The 19,426-nt window shown below is 44.2% G+C and overlaps 1 protein-coding gene across 2 annotated transcripts in view; it reads left to right on the plus strand.

The window, feature by feature from the left end:
• The window catches only part of LOC126366006 (putative glycerol kinase 5), a 296,780-nt gene that overhangs the window by 121,401 nt on the left and 155,953 nt on the right, over window positions 1-19,426 (plus strand). For both annotated transcript variants that reach the window (XM_050008851.1, XM_050008852.1), the window contains one exon: window positions 16,833-17,002. In XM_050008851.1, the coding sequence (XP_049864808.1) occupies window positions 16,833-17,002 (170 nt within the window). The remainder of the gene's footprint in view (window positions 1-16,832; window positions 17,003-19,426) is intronic.

The following is a 19,426-nucleotide window of genomic DNA, read 5'->3' on the forward strand; positions in this document are numbered from 1 at the left end:
TCGCCAGGGGCTGTATAAAGAAGCGACAGAGGATAGACAAGTAGTCTTATTTCGCCAATGTTCTGGGAAGGTTCACATTTCCCAGGACTGCAACGAAGTACTGAAACCGCCAGCACGAAAATAAAACGGTGAACAACCTGACAAGCATTTTTTCTTCATTATGAAAGCCATAGTATCCTCTTGCATTCAGCAATGCAAAATCTGCGGATGAATAGAAACGGGTATCATTTTCATACATGGGTATCGATTCTTACACGGGTAAGTATCGCCCACGCAAAAAGCTTAGACCTGCCGCTGGTCCCATGTGCACTCTTTGCCTTGGGAAGGGTCTTATGGCCACCTGCAAGCGGAAAAGTTATCTGTGTCCGGTGTTGGGCTGTCGAGCATAGAGCGGGCCGCTGGTAGCCGAGAGCGACACCGCCGTCTGTACTGGTCACATGCCGACCGCCAGATCGGAGGCGGGTGGTCAGCTGGGGGGCAGTCGTGTAGCCGGCGCCGACCGGAAGAGATACTTGAGAGCGCAGTGGGCGTGTGCAGGGCACGATAGCTCGATCATGTCAAGGCTGCTGTCCGAACCACCTCTCTGCCGTCTCATTAACGGTGTGAACCTGCCCGACATTGCATTTGGACTGTTTCCCCAGATTACCTGTGTTCTTAATTTGGCTAGATCGTTACGATGTTAAGTGGCATGTCAGTAACAAACAGTTCGCCGTTACTTGTGAGTGTAAACTAAAGAGTGAAATTGCACATCGTGTTTCCCAGCTACATAGCTGTCAGCATGCGCTCGCTGAACGCTGGACTATGATAGTCTGCTCAGTTGCCGTATTTATAGTAAGGTCTTAAACTAATGCAACCGTAATTTACATGACTGTCAAATTTTCGCACTGACTGATTCAGCCTTTTGCGTGCCTGTGTTGGGCGATTTGTTGCACTCATGCATAATTGATTTGCTTTATGGTAATGCGTAAATTAAATCTGGTTTTCTCTCTGTTGTAGAAGTCTGTTACAATTGTGTGTGATGAAGTAATTGGAGCGAGGCGTGGGCATACTGGAGGATTGTGCGAGTTGCTCGTGTTTTACCTCAACCAGGTGTGACAAGGCCGACTTCGTTTTCCTGAATGCCTACCACTTGGACATCATCTGTACGGTTGAGTAAAGGCAACGTCAGATGTAAATTCAGACTACTATTGCCTTTATTGTTATTAATACGGTGTATTGATAATTTTTACTTATGGACCGTTTGACAGCAACTGAATAAAACACAATTTTAGCTACATACGCGTTTCGCCTTTATTTTCTGCAAGGTGTCATCTGTGGCAGGTTGCGTGGACAATTTATTACATATTACGCTCCTGTTGCATTTTTGGTGGTGTTCTTCTTCTTATGAACGCCAATTTGCGGTTTTTTCCACATTGCACAGCACTATGCGCTGAACGCTTGTTTTATTGTTATTAATTTTTCTTTTCTGATATGCCCGAAAGAACAGGTATCACACGGAATCCGGAGCTGTGATACACATTATGTAAACTGATGTGGAAGAGGAAATCGGGAGGAAAAGAAAGGTAAGGCATTCATGATGTCGGCTGCATCGAGACTTTATGCGGACTGAGCGGAACGAGCGAAAACACGTGCCGGACCGAGATTCGAACGCGGGATCTCCAGCTTACTAGGCAGCTGCGCCACTCGGAAACTGTTTATCGCAATTGCGCGGACTGCATAGGTACGTCTCTCGGCCGACCCACACTTCCACCTGGCGCCACGTATCTGCAGTCCCCGTCCATGTCACCTTTGTTCGCTACTTTCAGATTCCCGCAGAACGTCGGACGTGATTGTGCGTTCGCACCGAAGGTGGTCGTTTCATAGCCCATTGGGGTGAATCTGTGAAGTGAATGCGTGGTGCCTGTTTTTTTCGGACATGTCCGAAACAACAGACACCATGCGGAATCCGCAGCAGTGATACATACTGAGGGGTCCAAAAAAATGTATCCACTGTTTAAAAGTCCATAACTGGCAAACTAAATGACGGACTTGTCTCATCTTTGGTAGTGTAATAGTTGTTAGTTCCGGCAATCGCCACAAAAGCATATTACGTTGTTTTGTTTTGTCACATGAGAGTCGCCAGATAGTCAGTGTTTTGTTATTAGTTGCACCTGTCTGTGATCTGTGAGACAGTGTGCCCGTGAAACTGGAGTGAGTCGCTCAAGTGTTCGGCGAATTTTGAAGACAGCAAAGTGGAAGTGCTACATCCCACGATTGCTACACGCAACGAACGAGAACGACCCAGATCGTAGAATGGAGCACTGCGAGTGGTTTACTAATATGGTGCGTACGATAAAGAGTTTGTAGAGATGACTGTGTGGTCTGATGAGGCACAGTTCAAACTCAGTGGTATAGTAAATCGCCAGAATTGCGTCTACTGGGCCGCCGAAAATCCGAACGTCCATGTAGACAAAGCCGTGAATTTGCCAGGAGTAAATGTGTGGTGTGGGTTGTCTTACCGGGGCTTTATTTGGCCATTCTTCTTTGACGGCACAGTTACCGATGAGGTGTACCTTCAGTAGCTCCAGACATCCATTTTACCTGCCATCCGAGACTAGTATGGAGACGGAGGAGTTTACTTTCAACAAGATGGCGTCCCAGCCCACTACCAAAATCGCGTTAGGGCGTATCTCGAAGAAAATCTACCAGGAAGATGGATAGGCTGTAGAGGTGCCGTGGAGTATCCACCACGTTCTCCAGACCTAACTCCTTTGGACTTTTACCTGTGGGGAACACTAAAGGATGTCGTTTATCGACAAAAGCCACGCACATTGGATGCATTTCGAGAATCCATCGTACATTCATGTGCTAATATCCAACTGAACACGTTGCAGTGAGTAGTTCGTGCTGCAGTTCGGCGGCATCATTTGTGTGTGGATGTTAATGGTGACCATTTCGAACATCTACAGTGAAGTCTTTAAGTTGGACTTTAAGCTACACTTTTACCAAAAATGAGACGACTCCGTCAATTAGTTTGCAAGTTATGGACTTTTAAACAATGAATACATTTTTATGGAACCTTCTGTATTTTGCACACTCAAGGTGGAGGGGGTGGGAGGAAAGACAGGAAAGGAACGGAACGGGAAGGGAAGGGAAGAAGATAATGTCCCGAGGCAGCTGACATAAAGAATTCTTTCCCTCTCTCCCCCTCCCCCTCCCCCCCTCCCTCCCCGCCCTTGCACCTTCAGTTTGCATGATATTTATTTTATCTATTCTTAATTTCTAATGATTCTGATTTTCTCGCAGAGTGGCGAGCTGAGTAGAGTTTTGAATTTCAAAGTATTGAGTAATTTGATGCCATTCGAAGTTCAGTTCAAATCATCGAGTTTTGCTTGGTTGTCATTACAGTCCCGGGATTAAGATGTGCAGGTTTTTCAACAAACCAAATTTTTGTCTGTTTACACTGCTTGTTTTTTGATAATTTATTATAATTTTGGTACTTGGTACCTGTACTAAGTTTTAATTGTTAATATTTATGGCCGACCAGAGTGGTCGAGCGGTTCTAGGCGCTACAGTCTGGAACCGCGCGACCGCTACGGTCGCAGGTTCGAACCCTGCCTCTCGCATGTTTGTGTGTGATGTCCTTAGGGTTTAAGTAGTTCTAAGTTCTAGGGGACTGATAACCTTAGAAGTGAAGCCCCATAGTTCTCATAGCCATTTGAATCATTTGAATATTAATGATACTATGCAACTGTTTGTTAGGTACCAATGTATGCAAATTGACTTGGTTGTTTGTTAAATAAATGTTACATAGGAGGGCTCTGTGGCTTCCAAATCAAGGATCCTTATACCAAAGCTTAACGCGATCCAAGGCCAAATAATCCCGTGCCTAATTACAAACGTAGCACTTTTCTAGAAATACGCGAGAATTCTGAAATTAATAAAAAGACTATCTCAGATTCCTGGAGGCGGCAAGTGCCCCCTCTTGCCTCCCCTCGTGGAAACCTGAGTGTGCGAAAAGCCTTGCTCAGTTGCCTCCGTGACCCTTGATAGCCGCGAAAACCTGTTGAGGCGGAAAGCGGTTAGACGACAACTTTTTTGAGCGGTCTACGGTTCAGGGACGCCTCCTTGTTGCGCCTGCTGTGACTGGCTCCCGCGACAGGTTGTCTATTTACGGGGCGTCCTGACCTTCGTCCCCGCTGTGCCTCGTGCAGAGCGCTTCCAGCACGCACGCTTAGCGGTTTGTGTATTTGTGGTACACCGCACTCCTGTCTTCCACGTAACATATCCGACACTCTCTTGCTTCCGGCCTTGCACCCAGACATGCCATATCACAGTAGGTGATTATTGGTTCAAATGGCTCTGACAAGGGAACCTCCCCATCGCACCCCACTCAGATTTAGTTATGAGGTGGCACAGTGGATAGGCCTTGAAAAACTGAACACAGATCAATCGAGAAAACAGGAAGAAGTTGTGTGGAACAGTGAAAAAAATTAGTAAAATATACAAACTGAATAGTCCATGCGCAAGATAAGCAACACTAGGACGATGTGAGTTCAGCAGCGCCGTGGTCCCGTGGTTAGCGTCAGTGGTTGCAGACAGCGAGGTCCTTGGTTCAAGTTTTCCCTCGTCTGAAAATTTTACTTTCTTTATTTTCGCAAAGTTATGATCTGCCCGTTCGTTCATTTACGTCTCTGTTTACTGCAATAAGTTTAGTGCCTGTGTTTTGCGACCGCACCGCAAAACCGTGCGGTTAGTAGACGAAAGGACGTGCCTCTCCGATGGGAACCGAAAACATTTGATCCACGTCTGACATATTCTATACGACATTGGTGACGGCATGTGCGTCACATGACAGGAATATGTTGTCGACCCACCTAACTTGTACACTTGGCAAATGGGTAAAAAGATTCTTCTACCTTGCCCGATTTAGGTTTTCTTGTGGATGTGATAATCACTCCCAAAAAAGTTATGAAAACATAAGAGTTTGTCACATAAACTGAAAATAAAAAACTGGAGGGAAGACTTGAACCTAGGACATCTCATTCCGTAGCTGCTCTCGCTAACCACGGGACCACGGCGCTCCTTGACTCCCAGTGTCCTTGATGTTGCCTATCTTCGCATGGACTACTCAGTTTGTATATTTCACTAATTTTTTTCATAGTTCCACACAACTTCTTCCTGTTTTCTCGATTGATCTGTGTTCAGTTTTTCAAGGCCTATCCTCTGTGCCAACTTATAACTAAATCTGACGGGGGTGCGATGGGGAGGTTCCCTTGTGAGCACTATGCGACTTAACTTCTGAGGTCATCAGTCGCCTAGAACTTAGAACTAATTAAACTTAACTAACCTAAGGACATGACACACATCCATGCCCGAGGCAGGATTCGAACCTGCGACCGTAGCGGTCGCTCGGCTCCATACTGTAGCGCCTAGAACCGCACGGCCACTCCAGCCGACAGGAGATTATTCACACGTGATAATACACAAAATGCGACAGCGATTTCCATTTACACAGACTGCAGTAGTATAGCGTACACAGGGTATAAAACGTCAGGGCACTGGCCGAGCTGTCATTTGCACTGAGGCGATTCTTTCGATTTCCGACATGATTATGAGCACTCGACGAGAATTAACAGACTTTGAATGCGGAATGGTAATTTGAGCAAGACTCATGGGACATTCCATTTCGGAAATCGATAGGGAATGCAATATTGCGAGATCCACATTGTCAAGAGCATGCCGAGAATATACCAACTTTTAGGCATTACCTCTCACCACGGACGAAGTAGTGGGCGACGGCTTTCACTTAACGACCGAGACAGCGGCGTTTGCCTACAGATGTCAGTGCTAACAGACAAGCAACACTGCGTGGAATAACCACAGACATCAATATGGGATGTGTGATGAACGTATCGGTTTGAATAGTGCGGCGAAATTTGGCGTTAACAGGCAATGGCAGCAGACGACCAGCTTGAGTGCCTTAGCTTCCAGCACGATATCGCCTGCAGCGCGTCCCCTAGGCTCGTGACTATATCGGTGGGACCGTAGGTTTCTGCAGAACCACGGTCTCGTCAAATGGGTCCCGCTTTCAGCTGGTAAGAGCTACTCGTAGGGTTCGAATGTGAAGTAGACCCCCACGAAGTCATGCACCAAAGTTGTCAACAAGGCACTGTGCAAGTTGGTGCCGGCTCCATATTGGTGTGGGCTGTGTTTTACATGCAATGGACTGGGCTCTCTGGTCCAGTTGAATCGATTATTGACTACAAATGGTTGTCGTCAGCTACTTGAAGACCATTTGTAGCTATTCATGGACTTCACGATCCCTACAATGGTGTAATGTCACCGGACCACAATTGTTCGCGATTGGTTTGAAGAACATTCTGGACAATTTGAGCGAATGATTTGGCCAATCAGATCTCCCGACGTGAATCCCATGGAACGTTTGTGAGACGTAATCGAGAGGTCAGTTTGTGCGCAAAATACTGTACCGACCACACTTTCGTAATTATTGACAGGTATAGCGGCAGCATGGCTCAGTATTTCTGCAGGGGACTTCCAACGACTTGCTGAGTCCACTCCACGTCGAGTTGCTGCACTACGCCGACCAGAAGGAGGTCCGACACGATATCAGAAGGTATCCCATGACTTTTGTCACCTCAGTGCGTAGGCAATGCACTCAATCTGATAAAACCCTATACTTGAGCAACTGTGTGCTTTCCGGTGTTCAACTGAGTTGTCGTTTCCATTTTATGCACAATATTTCGACGACCAAGCCTGTCGTCTTCTTCAGGTGCTGAGAGTTTTGCAGTTATGGTTCAAATGGCTCTGAGCACCATGGAACTTACATCTGAGATTATCGGTCCCCTAAAACTTAGAACTACTTAAACCTAACTAACCTAAGGACATCACATACATACATTCCGCAGGCAGGATTCGAACCTGAGACCGTAACGGTCGCGCGGTTCCAGATTGAAGTGCCTAGAACCACTCGGCCACAGCGGCCGGCTTTGCTGTTATGTGCCTTGACTCCAACCAGGCTGCGTACTATTGTTGGTCTCCCGCCGCTATTTATAACAAGGTTCGGCTCCCGGTACGATCTACTCCCTTTGATATTTATTTTATTTTAAGAGCCCGCACTGATATTCCGTGTAACGCACATTCTTTCGGCTTTTGCCATATCTATTGGATGTGGTGGTCGGCAAGATCTTCATGAATTGAGTGCGGACCCGAAGCCTTTTTTAAATTGAAACGTCCATATCTCATCTTCAGGTTTTTTGACATCATCATTTCGATAGGCTCCAAGAAACTTGGCGACTGGACCACTATACTGGTCTCATTGTATTTCAATTTATAGTTGTGTTCGAGGCAGTGCTCGGCGTCAGCTGATTTGCTTGGTTTTTTCAGTCGGGTATGCCGGTGATGTACCTTGCCTCTGTCCTTGACTACTGTAATAGTCTGCTCGACGTAAAAATATGCCACATTCGCATGGAATGGCTCTCGGAGACATAGCTCTCATTTGATGTTACAAGCACGACGTTTCATCTTTGTCGACGGAAGCAAAATACACTGAATTCCGTGCTAACCATAAGTGTCCACCAAACTTTCCGATTATTTGGTCAGAGTAAGATAGATAACTGATTCTTGGCATTTCTCGCTGTGTCAGTCTCAACCTCTTTCTCGAGCGTTTTTAACTGGAACGCCCGCCCAATTTGACGATGTCAGTACTCATTTCTTCTGAACATTATTCGTGTATACAAAATCAAGAGTTTTTTTGTACACAACCAAAGGAAACCACAGACGAAGAACTTCAGCAAGCAGCAAATCCATTTTTTTTGGGGTGGGGGGGGGGGGGGTTCTTCATCTGGCTTACAGCCGGCCGCGGTGGTCTCGCGGTTCTAGGCGCGCAGTCCGGAACCGTGCGACTGCTACGGTCACAGGTTCGAATCCTGCCTCGGGCATGGATGTGTGTGATGTCCTTAGGTTAGTTAGGTTCAAGTAGTTCTAAGTTCTAGGGGACTGATGACCACAGCAGTTGAGTCCCATAGTGCTCAGAGCCATTATCTGGCTTACACGTAAATCAACTTGGACAGAGAACGTCAGAAAAATAAGTCACAAATCCAGAGCTATGAGAAAGCTCTATAAATAAGAATAAAAATATCGTACAGATAAGAGCAATCAATATATTGAGGAGGAGAGGAGAGGAGAGGAGAGGAGAGGAGAGAGAGAGAGAGAGAGAGAGTTATATACCAGAAAAAATCCACGACCGGGCCGAGCATCGAACCTTTTACTCCGTGATCCAGACAGGTCATTGTGAGAGAAGTGTAACGTATAAGGGGTATGCCTGTACAATTGCCTGCCAGATATTGTTACCAACATAGAAAACACTGTTGTCTTTGAATATAATGTTTAACACATTTTGGAAGAGAGTCCATTTTATTCCTTAAATGAATCCAAACGTTTGAGATGGTGAAGACAAAGAATTTATATTTAAAAGACATTCACATAATTCGAAGAAAATCTTTTCTGCTGAGGTCATATGTTTGTCATTCTACGAGGGCTATCCACAAAGTACATTACGTTTTGGAATTAAAAATAAATAAAGTATTGGAATTTTTTAAAATTATATACAGATGAAAGCCACACTTCAATACTACTTTGCTACATAGTTGCCATTTAAATTAAGGCACTTATCGTAGCGATGGACGAGCGTGGAAATTCCTTCGTCGTAAAATTCGGCCGCCTGCACCTTGAACCACGTGGTTACCTCTTCTTGAAGCTGTGCGTCGTCATCAAAACGCTGCATAGCCAACCACTTCTTCATTGTTTGGAATAAGTGGAAGTCGCTCGGTGCCAGGTTGGGACTGTACGGCGGATGAGGAAACAACTCCCATTAAAAGATTCGAGAACTTCACGAGTGGCATTTGCCGTGTGGGCCCGGGCGTTGTCGTGAATCAGCAAGATCTTTGAGACCAACTATCCCCTGCGCTTGTTTTGTATTCCTCTTCTGAGGTTGTGCAGAGTTTGGCAATACCTTTGAGAGTTTATTGTAGTCCCTCTTTCCAAGAAATCCACAAAAATCACACATTTTCTGTCCCAAAAGACAGTCGCCACGTGAAATTGGTAGGAATAGCGTGGTTAATAAGGTAGATAAATAAGCAATTACAGCAAGATACAGACGTAAATAAATTCCTCAAACAACTACGATTAGAGAAAAATTACGATTTTAACCCTCGTCATATGAAAGAAACTCCTAGAAGGACTGTTCCGAATTCTAGGGTGCACTGACAGCTTTGTTTCGAGACTTCATAATTGCAGTTCACTTGTGAAAACCTAGTGGGAATTGCACAACCGCACGGACGGTATAACGATCCACAGCATTATTCATGATTAACTTTCCATGATTGATTTATCACGCGATTTTATCATGTGTGTATTATGCATCAAAATTAACTCTTAAAAAAGAAGTGTTTCAAAATGGAAATGAAGTTTGTTTTCCGAATAATCTTGGACTGGAACGATATAGTTGCTCAAGATTCCATACATTAGATCTTCTAGATGCCGCGAATATATGTGCTTCGAATCTGTGATAAGTATCACGCATACTGTTGTTCGAAGGACTGTATAGATATGTAACAGAGTGAGTTAAAGAACGATCGTTAAACGACCAAGATTAACCTGTTAATTCTTCACAAATCCAAGTTGTTTTAGAAATTTATTTATATACCTTATTATTACTATATTTGTGACTGATGTTTTTCCTTATTAATCCTCCTATTCCCACCAGTTTTGACACGCAGGAAAATATTTGTTCTTGTAATATGCAGTCCGAAGACTGGTTTGATACAGCTCTACACGCTACTCTGTCTCTCCGATACTACAAGAGGCAATTAAATGAAAACTAGACAGAAAGAAAAAAGTTCAAAAATAATAGCCATAACTGTTAATACATTTATCCCAGTGTGAGACATAACGGTTAATGCTTTCATGGGCCTGCCCACGCGTTGCTAAGATTTATTTAAGTACGCTGCAGAAGTTTCGCTTTAAAACCCTTACATATTCTCCAACAGTCTAGATCCTTCCCCACGCCATTTCTTTATGTTTGGAGCGCTGAAGGAAGACATTAGTGGCCGTTGATTGGCGTCGGACGAAGAGATGCACGCCTGCATATAATCATGGTTCCGTAGGCAACCGCAAATATTTTCCCACGAAGGCAGAGATCCTCTCGTCTCACAGTGGAATAAGTGCGTCAACAGTTATGACAATTACTTTTGAAATAATAAACAATTTACTTACTTTTATTCCATCTGTTTTCATTTTCGTTTGGCTGCTCAGTGATTCCTTCATGCCTCAGATTGACCTTTTAGTCTAGTTATGCCCCAAATTTTTCTCTCCAATTCTATTCAGCGTTTCCTCATTAGTTACGCGATCTACTCGTCAAAACTTGTAGAAGCCGACCTCGGGGAAGATCAGTTTGGATTCCGTAGACATGTTGGAACACGTGAGGCATTACTGACCCTAGGACTTATCTTAGAAGAAAGATTAAGGAAAGGCAAACCTACATTTCTAGCATTTGTAGACTTAGAGAAAGCTCTTGGCAATGTTGACTGGAATACTCTCTTTCAAATTCTGAAGGTGGCAGGGGTAAAATACAGGGAACGAAAGGCTATTTACAATTTGTACAGAAACCAGATGGCAGTTATAAGAGTCGAGGGGCATGAAAGGGAAGCAGTGGTTCGGAAAGGAGTGAGACAGGGTTGTAGCCTCTCCCCGATGTTATTCAATCTGTATATTGAGAAAGCAGTGAAGGAAACAAAAGAAAAATTGGGAGTAGGTATTAAAATCCATGGAGAAGAAATAAAAACTTTGAGGTTCGCCGACGACATTGTAATTCTATCAGAGACTGCAAAGGACTTGGAAGAGCAGTTGAACGGAATGGACTGTGTCTTGAAAGGAATTATAAGATGAACATCAACAAAAGCAAAACGAGGATAATGGAATGTAGTCGAATTAAGTCGGGTGATGCCGAGGGAATTAGATTAGGAAATGAGACACTTAAACTAGTAAAGGAGTTTTGGGGAGCAAAATAACTGATGATGGTCGAAGTAGAGAGGATATAAAATGTAGACTGGCAATGGCAAGGAAAGCGTTTCTGAAGAAGAGAAATTTGTTAACATCGAATATAGATTTATGTATCAGGAAGTCGTTTCTGAAAGTATTTGTATGGAGTGTAGCCATGTATGGCAGTGAAAGATGGACGATAAATAGTTTGGACAAGAAGAGAATAGAAGCTTTCGAAATGTTGTGCTACAGAAGAATGCTGAAGATTAGATGGGTAGATCACGTAACTAATGAGGAGGTATTGAATAGAATTGGGGAGGAGTATGTGGCACAACTTGACAAAAAGAAGGGACCGGTTAGTAGGACATGTTCTGAGGCATCGAGAGATTACAAATTTAGCATTGGAGGGCAGCGTGGAGGGTAAAAATCGTAGAGGGAGACCAAGAGATGGATACACTAAGCAGATTCAGAAGGATGTAGGTTGCAGTAGATACTGGGAGATGAAGGAGCTTGCACAGGATAGAGTAGCATGGAGAGCTGCATCAAACCAGTCTCAAGACTGAAGACCACAACAACAACAATAACACTTAAATTGATGTTCGATGTTAACAATTTTCTCTTCATCAAAAACGATTTTGTTGCAAATTTCCAGTTTACATTTTATATCCTCCTTATTTAGGCTATCATAAGTTATTTTACTGCTCCAATAGTAAAACATATCTACTTCTTTTTGTGTCACATTTTTTAATCTATTTCCCTCAGCATAGACTGATGTAATTCGACTACATTCCGTAGCCTTGTTTTTGCTTTTGTTGATGATCATCTTACATCCTCCTAAATGCTTTTCCAAGTCCTTTGCAGTCTGTGGCAGAATTGCAGTGTCATTGGCAAATCTCTCCTTTCTGAACTAAAATTCCTTCTCGTATTTTCTCCTTGATTTCCTATACTACTTGCACAGCGTAGAGATTGTATAACATGGGGGATAGGCTCAGCCCTGTCTCACTCCCTTCTCAACCACTGCTTTCGTTCCATAGCTTTCGCTCCCTACTATCTTCAGAATTTCAAAGAGTGTGTACCAGTTATCATTGGCTAAAGCTTGCTCTAAGTATACAGAAGCTATAAATGGAGATTTTCCACTCATAACCTATCTTCTAAGCTCATGTTTATTGGACAGTTTTTTTTTTTTTGTTTTGTTTGTTTGGTCCATACTACCGCCTCTCAAAATATGGAAAGCAAAGAGCTTGCAGTAAAAAGATTTTTGTTGCGCAGTATCGCAGTTGAAGAAGTGTTCATAGCTCTTGAGATATATATTTTAGTCTATGCTTACTAGACTTTTTTGCTCTGAATTATCTTTCCTATTCCTACATACCGAGCATTTCTCCTGGGACAGCTTTGCCGTCTTTTCATAGCATTGGTTTTCCATATGGGCTCTTGATATTCGTACACCTGCTTCTCTTTTCTCCACAGACCTCTTTAATTTTCCTCTGGGCGGTATCTACCCTTCTCTTAGTTACACATAGTTCTATAGACTTGCATTGTCCTTCAGTTACTCTTGCTTAGCCATTTTGCACTTTGACAGTCTCATTTTTAGACGTCTGTATTCCCTTTCGCCTGCTTCATTTGCTGTATTTTGATATTTTCTCGATTCATCATTTACATTCAATGTATCCTGTGCTATCGAAGGATTTCTACTAGATCTTGTCTTCTTACCTATTCCTCTGCTACCTTAATTATTTCCCCTATCAGAGTTACCAAGTCATGTTCTGCATTGCAATCTGAAATTTATTTCAGAAAACACATATTACAATAAACTTCTGAACACTTATAGGAATGGAAACTGCTACATCCGCTTCCCTGTCAGTTCGCTTGGGCAGCAACGCTTTCCTGTATGGGTACATAAGCTCTAATCGTAAAAGTTTCATTTCTCGGTTCCTCGGACCCCTTGAATGGTGATTAAAAGTGCTCGGTTTTCACCTATTTGTCGATCCCGCCAGTTTTGAATCTGTTGCACATTAAAAACTTTAGGGATGCTTATGTAAAAAAAAAAAAAAGAAAAACAGGGAAGGCAATGAACTAAAATATCTTAAAGAGTCCTTCATTTTAGGCGGCGCACAAGGTACTTGCAAAACGTGAGCCTAATCAGTTGACCGTTTCTGAGATATTACCCTAGTGATCCATAGTCTAGGGGATTTTTTCCAGCATGAATATTTCCCCCTGCAGTAAGGTGTGCAAAAGAGCGTTGGTGAAGTTTGGAAAGTCGGAAGGAGGTATTGGTAGCGCTGGTTCTGTAAGGCAGCTATTAGCTCGTGTGTGGGTAACTCAGTCTGTTAACACTACTGCCCGGGAAAGACCATCTGCTAGCAGTTCAACCGTTTTCTCTTGAGTGCCACAGTTATTCCTTAATCAATTACCAGAGGTGACCACTAGTGCTGTATAATGTGAGTAGCTCTGTTAACTGGCTTTGTTTCCAAATTGATGCAGCACCTTTGCAGTGTTACCCTCTAAATAAAAGGCAGCGGAAGTATTGGCAGGACAAAAATGGCTCAGTCACGCTACAAGCTATCGAATGTCATGAATCTGTCCCAAAATAAGAAATTTTTACTTTCACACAATGATGGTTGCTACACGAGGCTAAGGTAAAACTTTATCCGCCTGACATTGAAATAATGTTTTTAGGACAAAAATATTCAAATTCATCGATTTGCTCTCTGTTTGGTCACTGCATTTTGTTCAGAATTTCAGCTGTGTGATAATTTCTTACCTGAAATGTGATCCTAGATGGTCTACACATACCCATCTATTGTTGCTATAACCTCTTCATCGCGCGCAGAACATATGCTAGCCACAAACTTAACGACACAGGAATACATAGAAATCAAAGAGTGGTAAATCTGGTAAATAGGGATACATGTGTAGTTTGCACTTCACCTGTCCCGTTTTCTTCTTACCAAAGCAAATTTGTAGGGAAATACATTGTATGGATGAAATATGATACTTTTTTTTATTTTCAGTCCTCCTGTCGTGTTTGTTTTCATTCAGTTGGTTCAGGTGTCTGACGTAGTTTTCTGCACTTGTAATTTTGTCCTTTCAAAGGCAGTCAGTAAGATCGCAGGAAACATTGGCCATTACATCCGGCAGCTAAAGTCGACCTTTTTTGACACAGTGTCACCGACTTTCACCCAACGCTTCGGAAACAGTAGTAGTAGTAGTAGTAGTAGTAGTAGTAGTAGTAGAGGGGTTTTGGGCGCACGACAGCAAGGTCTTCAGCGCCCGTTCAGTAACTTAGTGAGACGGGTGTCAAGAAAAACCCCAGAACAGGAATATAAAACGGAACAGAAAACATGGGTAACAATCGTTGAAAAACATGTGCTCACCCACACCAAAGCGTGGGATGAAGCAGAGCGTCAGCAGTAAAACATGGACAACACAGGAAAAAATGGTAGAGGAAGCTAAAACAATGTACCAGATGGAAGTGGCTGGCTGACCGCAAGGAAAAAAGGGGAGGAGTCAACCACTCTGCAATACACTAAAACCTCCAGCCTAAAATTTTAGGCCACAGTCCAGACACATCACAAAACTTAAAAACCCTAGACACACACGTCTCATCATTAGCTAAAACAGAAGGCAGATCCCCAGCAACTTGTGCTTCTGCCCGTGCATCACGGTATAAAATGCAGTCTGTTAAAATGTGCCGGACAGAGATGTGCATACCACAAGCATCACAAAACGGTGGATCCTCCCGCCGTAATAAAAAGCTATGTGTGAGAGGACAGTGCCCGATCCGAAGACGTGTGAGGGCCACCTCCTCCCGCCTGAGCAACCGGCAGGAGGAACGCCACGGCCGAGTGGTTGACTTTATCAACCGCAGTTTATTGGCCGTCACCGCCAGCCATTCGTCCTCCCACAACTCCATGCAGTTCCTGTGGAGTGCAGCGATGTCTGAATGCAAGGGAATAGGACACTGGACCACATCCTGCTCTCTGCAGGCCTCCTTGGCAGCCCGATCGGCCTGTTCATTGCCCCAGATGCCAACATGACCAGGCACCCAGCAGAAGGATACTTCTGTACCCCGCCGTTGGAACAAGTACAGTTGGTTATGTATCAGCTGGACCATCTCCTCAGTCGGGTACAGTTTCTGCAGTGATTGTAAGGCACTAAGAGAATCGGAGCAGAGAAGAAATCGATCGCCCCGAACACGATTCATCTGCTCCAGTGCCTTCAGGATCGCGTGGAGCTCCGCTGCAAAACGGTATATTCAGCAGGGAGGCGAATCCGGGTAACTTGATCAGGGAACACTACAGAACAGCCAAGGAAATTCTCCTGTTTGGAGCCATCAGTATACACGACAGGAAACCGTGATGAACATCTAAAATGTTAAAAAACAGACATTGGAATGTAAAATCTGGTGTGCGATCTTTCTTAAAATTAGTCAAATCTAAAATAAGTTTGGGTCTCCGGAGGAGCCAAGGTGGGGGATCTGCTCCAACCGCGACGCAAAACACGAAGACCAGCCATAGACATCGCAGCTAGGCAATCCTGTGCGCGAATCCCATAGGGCTGCGTCGCACGTTGCCGGTTATGAAATAACTGTGCCAGAGAAGGCTGAGCAATGGCAGGGTATGCAGGGGTGTATGGTGCGGACAAAGTTTTATACGCCTGGCGCACTGTAAGTAGCCGTCGCCGCATAGGAAGTGGCGGTTCACCAGCCTCTGCACAGAGGCTTGGTATGGGGCTAGTTCGGAATGCCCCAGTGGCCACCCGAAGCCCTTCATGGTGCACAACGTCCAACATCTTTAAGTAAGAAGGCCTCGCAGACCCATACACCGTGCACCCATAATCGAGCCGAGATCGCACAAACGCCCTGTAAAACTGGAGCAGACAAGTCCTGTCAGCTCCCCATGTACTGTGGCTAAGACATTTTAAAATACTTAAAGCCTTAAGCGACCGCCGTTTCAGGTCTTTAAGATGAGGTAACCACGTGAGCTTCGGAAACAGTTTCGTTACTTGAGTAAAGCGGTGGACTCGAGTCTCGTCCACAACAAAGAGTGGGCGTATAAAATTAGTTGGACTCTTACTAAAACAGTCGAAAGAGCCATATTCAGATTAGCATTTTGTCAACATTCAATAATACAACACCCAACTCACACAAAGGATGAACTGTGAGATATATATTTTTTTTTTTTTTTTTTGCAAGATGTACCTTTTTCTGTCTTCTGATATATCGATGACGTCAGCTACTTCAAATTTACATTTAATCCACGTTTTGTGCCTCTGTCAGTGTTTTCATCTGTGCCTTAACATAGCGATCTGCTTTACGTAGATCACTTCAAGAGAATTGCGAACATGTTGTATTTTATATGAAATTTCTGTAAAATTTCCATTCATTAGAGTTTTAAAGATAAGTGTGAAAGTATCGGACATTTTGTTTGTTGTATTAAAGTGAATGTCTTTACTTCTCTTGCTATCTCCACCTCTTTACCCTTTCCCCCTCCCCCCCAATCTTTTTCTCTCTCCCCTCCTCCTTCACTTCTACCCTCCTCTCTCTCCTTTCGTTTTCTCTTTCGCACTTTGTTCTCCCCCTCTGCGTCTCTCACCGCCTTTTATCTCACTCCCAAACGTACTCTCTCTCTCTCTCTCTCCCTCTCCCTCTCCCTCTCCCTCTCCCTCTCCCTCCCTCCCCCTCCCCATCCTCCTCCCCCTTTCCTTTCCTTTCTGTCTCACTTCCTCTTTCTCTCTTGGTTTCATTTTTACTGTTAGCAGTTTCTAGTAGCGTGCGGTTTCCGTGTTTGCAGACGCTGGCTTGTCAGCAGCGCAGCTGGTTGCACTGGGCATATCAAGCCAACGATGCACATTCATCACGTGGGACCGCGAAACTGGCCAGCCCTTCCACAACTTCATCACGTGGAAAGACGTTCGTGCAGATTCCATCGTACGGCAGTGGAACGACTCGTTCTCCATGAAGGTAAGCACACCAATATCTGCAGCTGAAGCGCAACCTCATTTAGAGGTGTAAAGGTCATAGAAGTCCGTAAGGCCAAGCCCCACGGCTGCTATTTGTACCTGTTGCTGTAGCCTCGGCTGAAAATTACTAACGGTATCAGCAAGTGTTGTTATTGCGTCATTGGTGTCAGTGATTGCTGGTAGTGGAGGTAATAGTTGCGGCGTCAGTAATGAGCAGAGATCAGCCAACTTTCACATCTGCTGAGGAATATGCCCAGAATAAAATTTCGGAATGATCCAAGATTTGATATGAATCTTGAATTACAATCATCAGTTCTCTGTGGTACGACCAGAGTGTTTATGGTCTGACACATTACTCTGTATCAGCGTATAGATCTACCTGTTTTCCGTGCTCCACAAACGTCTTTTCTAGTGGTCTTTGTAGCACAAACATTGAAAGGTAGTCCTTTTTCCCCCTCTGGGGGCGCTAACTAGACCAGTATCGGTTAGTTGGAGGTTCTCACGAAATGCGGAGAACAGGAGAAAAAAGTGGGAAATTGAGATTGTAAATCACTGTCCACGAAAAGTAAATGGCCGTGAGCACCATGGGACTTAACATCTGTGGTCATCAGTCCCCTAGAACTTAGAACAACTTAAACCTAACTAACCTAAGGGCATCACACACATCCATGCCCGAGGCAGGATTCGAACCTGCGACCGTAGCGGTCACGCGGTTCCAGACTGAAGCGACTAGAACCGCACGGCCACACCGGCCGGCCACGAAAAACATAAACCTGAGTCACTCAGTTCGAGACACTACCAATACTGTTCTCCTACACTGTTTATGGAAACAGTAGTAGTTGTAACATATCATGGAATAACCAACCCGAAATGTAATGGATATGACAGAAGTAGATCCCAGGCTGAGAGAAGTCTGATTCATCTGCAGAGGTTGTTGTTTCCAAAACACAATTATTGATAATGTATTGTTACGTGAAGCAGCTATATCAGTTGGTTACTAGGTTCGTATTAGGTGTGTAGGTATATCCCAGTCTCTCTATCTTGTACATATGTCACGTTGTCTAAGTATTGTGGAGCTACTGTAAAATCGCATTAATGCGACCGCCTGTCAAAAGCCCAAGTAACTACCTCTTGCAGTGTGGCCCACTGTGAGGTGTGCAGGAAGTATTTCAATGAGTTATGGAAGCTACTGACGAGAAATTGAGCCATGCTGACTACAGTACCAAGGTCAGCTGTGTTGGGTTTCTCAACTGAGGATCCTTGGAATGAACTGCCTGCCCGAGTGGCTCAACAGATACTTGGTTGGGCTTAAATCAGGGGAGCTGAGTGGCCAGACGAGTATGGTGAACTCTTTCTGGCGCTCTTCAATCGACACACATACACTACTAGCTATATGACATGCTGCATTGTACTGCCGTAGATGCCATCAAGTGGAGGAAAAGCAAAATGCATGTAGGGGTTGATGTGGCCCTCAAGGTAGATGCATACTTGTGTTGATACATTATGTCTTCCAGATAGATGAGATCACCCAGCGAATGCCATAAAAAACGTTCTCCAGATGATAACGCTCCCTCCTCCGCCATGGGTGCATGAGTCAGGAATCTGCTGGGGAGGTTTGTATCCAGCAACATTCACTGATCGATTGTTGAGGAAATCATATCAGCGCACACTCCGCTGCAGAGTGAAAATCTCATTCTGGAAACATCCACCAGGCTGTGGCTAAGCCATGTCTCCGCAATATCCTTTCTTTCAGGAGTGCTAGTTCTGCAAGGTTCGCAGGAGAGCTTCTGTAAAGTTTGGAAGGTAGGAGACGGATACTGGCAGAAGTAAAGCTGTGAGTACCGGGCGTGAGTCGTGCTTCGGTAGCTCAGATGGTAGAGCACTTGCCCGCGAAAGGCAAAGGTCCCGAGTTCGAGTCTCGGTCGGGCACACAGTTTTAATCTGCCAGGAAGTTTCATATCAGCGCACACTCCGCTGCAGAGTGAAAATCTCATTCTGGACTCTTAATGTATGTTGTGAAAGCATTCTTACCCATAGTGGAAGTGGATTGCTTTTCTTGATAGACAAGTATGACAGAGATTAAATGATGGAAGTATTCTCTCTCCACTGTGTATCGTATGATGGTATCTGATTTTCGGTACAACTCATATTAGCATCTTCAGTAGCCACAGTTCTGTATCCTCTAATGTGCTAAACACTCCACTACTATTATAGAGGAAGACAAGGTCAGCTTACAAATGCTTTAGTTTGTGGAGAACCTGGACATCATTGTTTCTGATAGGGGTAGCATTAATTACTGCAAAAATTTGATAGAGAAACATCTTCAGACGTAAAAGTAAGTTCGAATGTAGCCATGGGGAATTGAAAACTTAGCTTGTCTTTTCCTGCCTAACGTTCACCAAACCAAGGATGAATGGTAACAGAC

Source organism: Schistocerca gregaria, chromosome 4 (assembly GCF_023897955.1).
Source record: "Schistocerca gregaria isolate iqSchGreg1 chromosome 4, iqSchGreg1.2, whole genome shotgun sequence".
Lineage (NCBI taxonomy): Eukaryota > Metazoa > Arthropoda > Insecta > Orthoptera > Acrididae > Schistocerca > Schistocerca gregaria.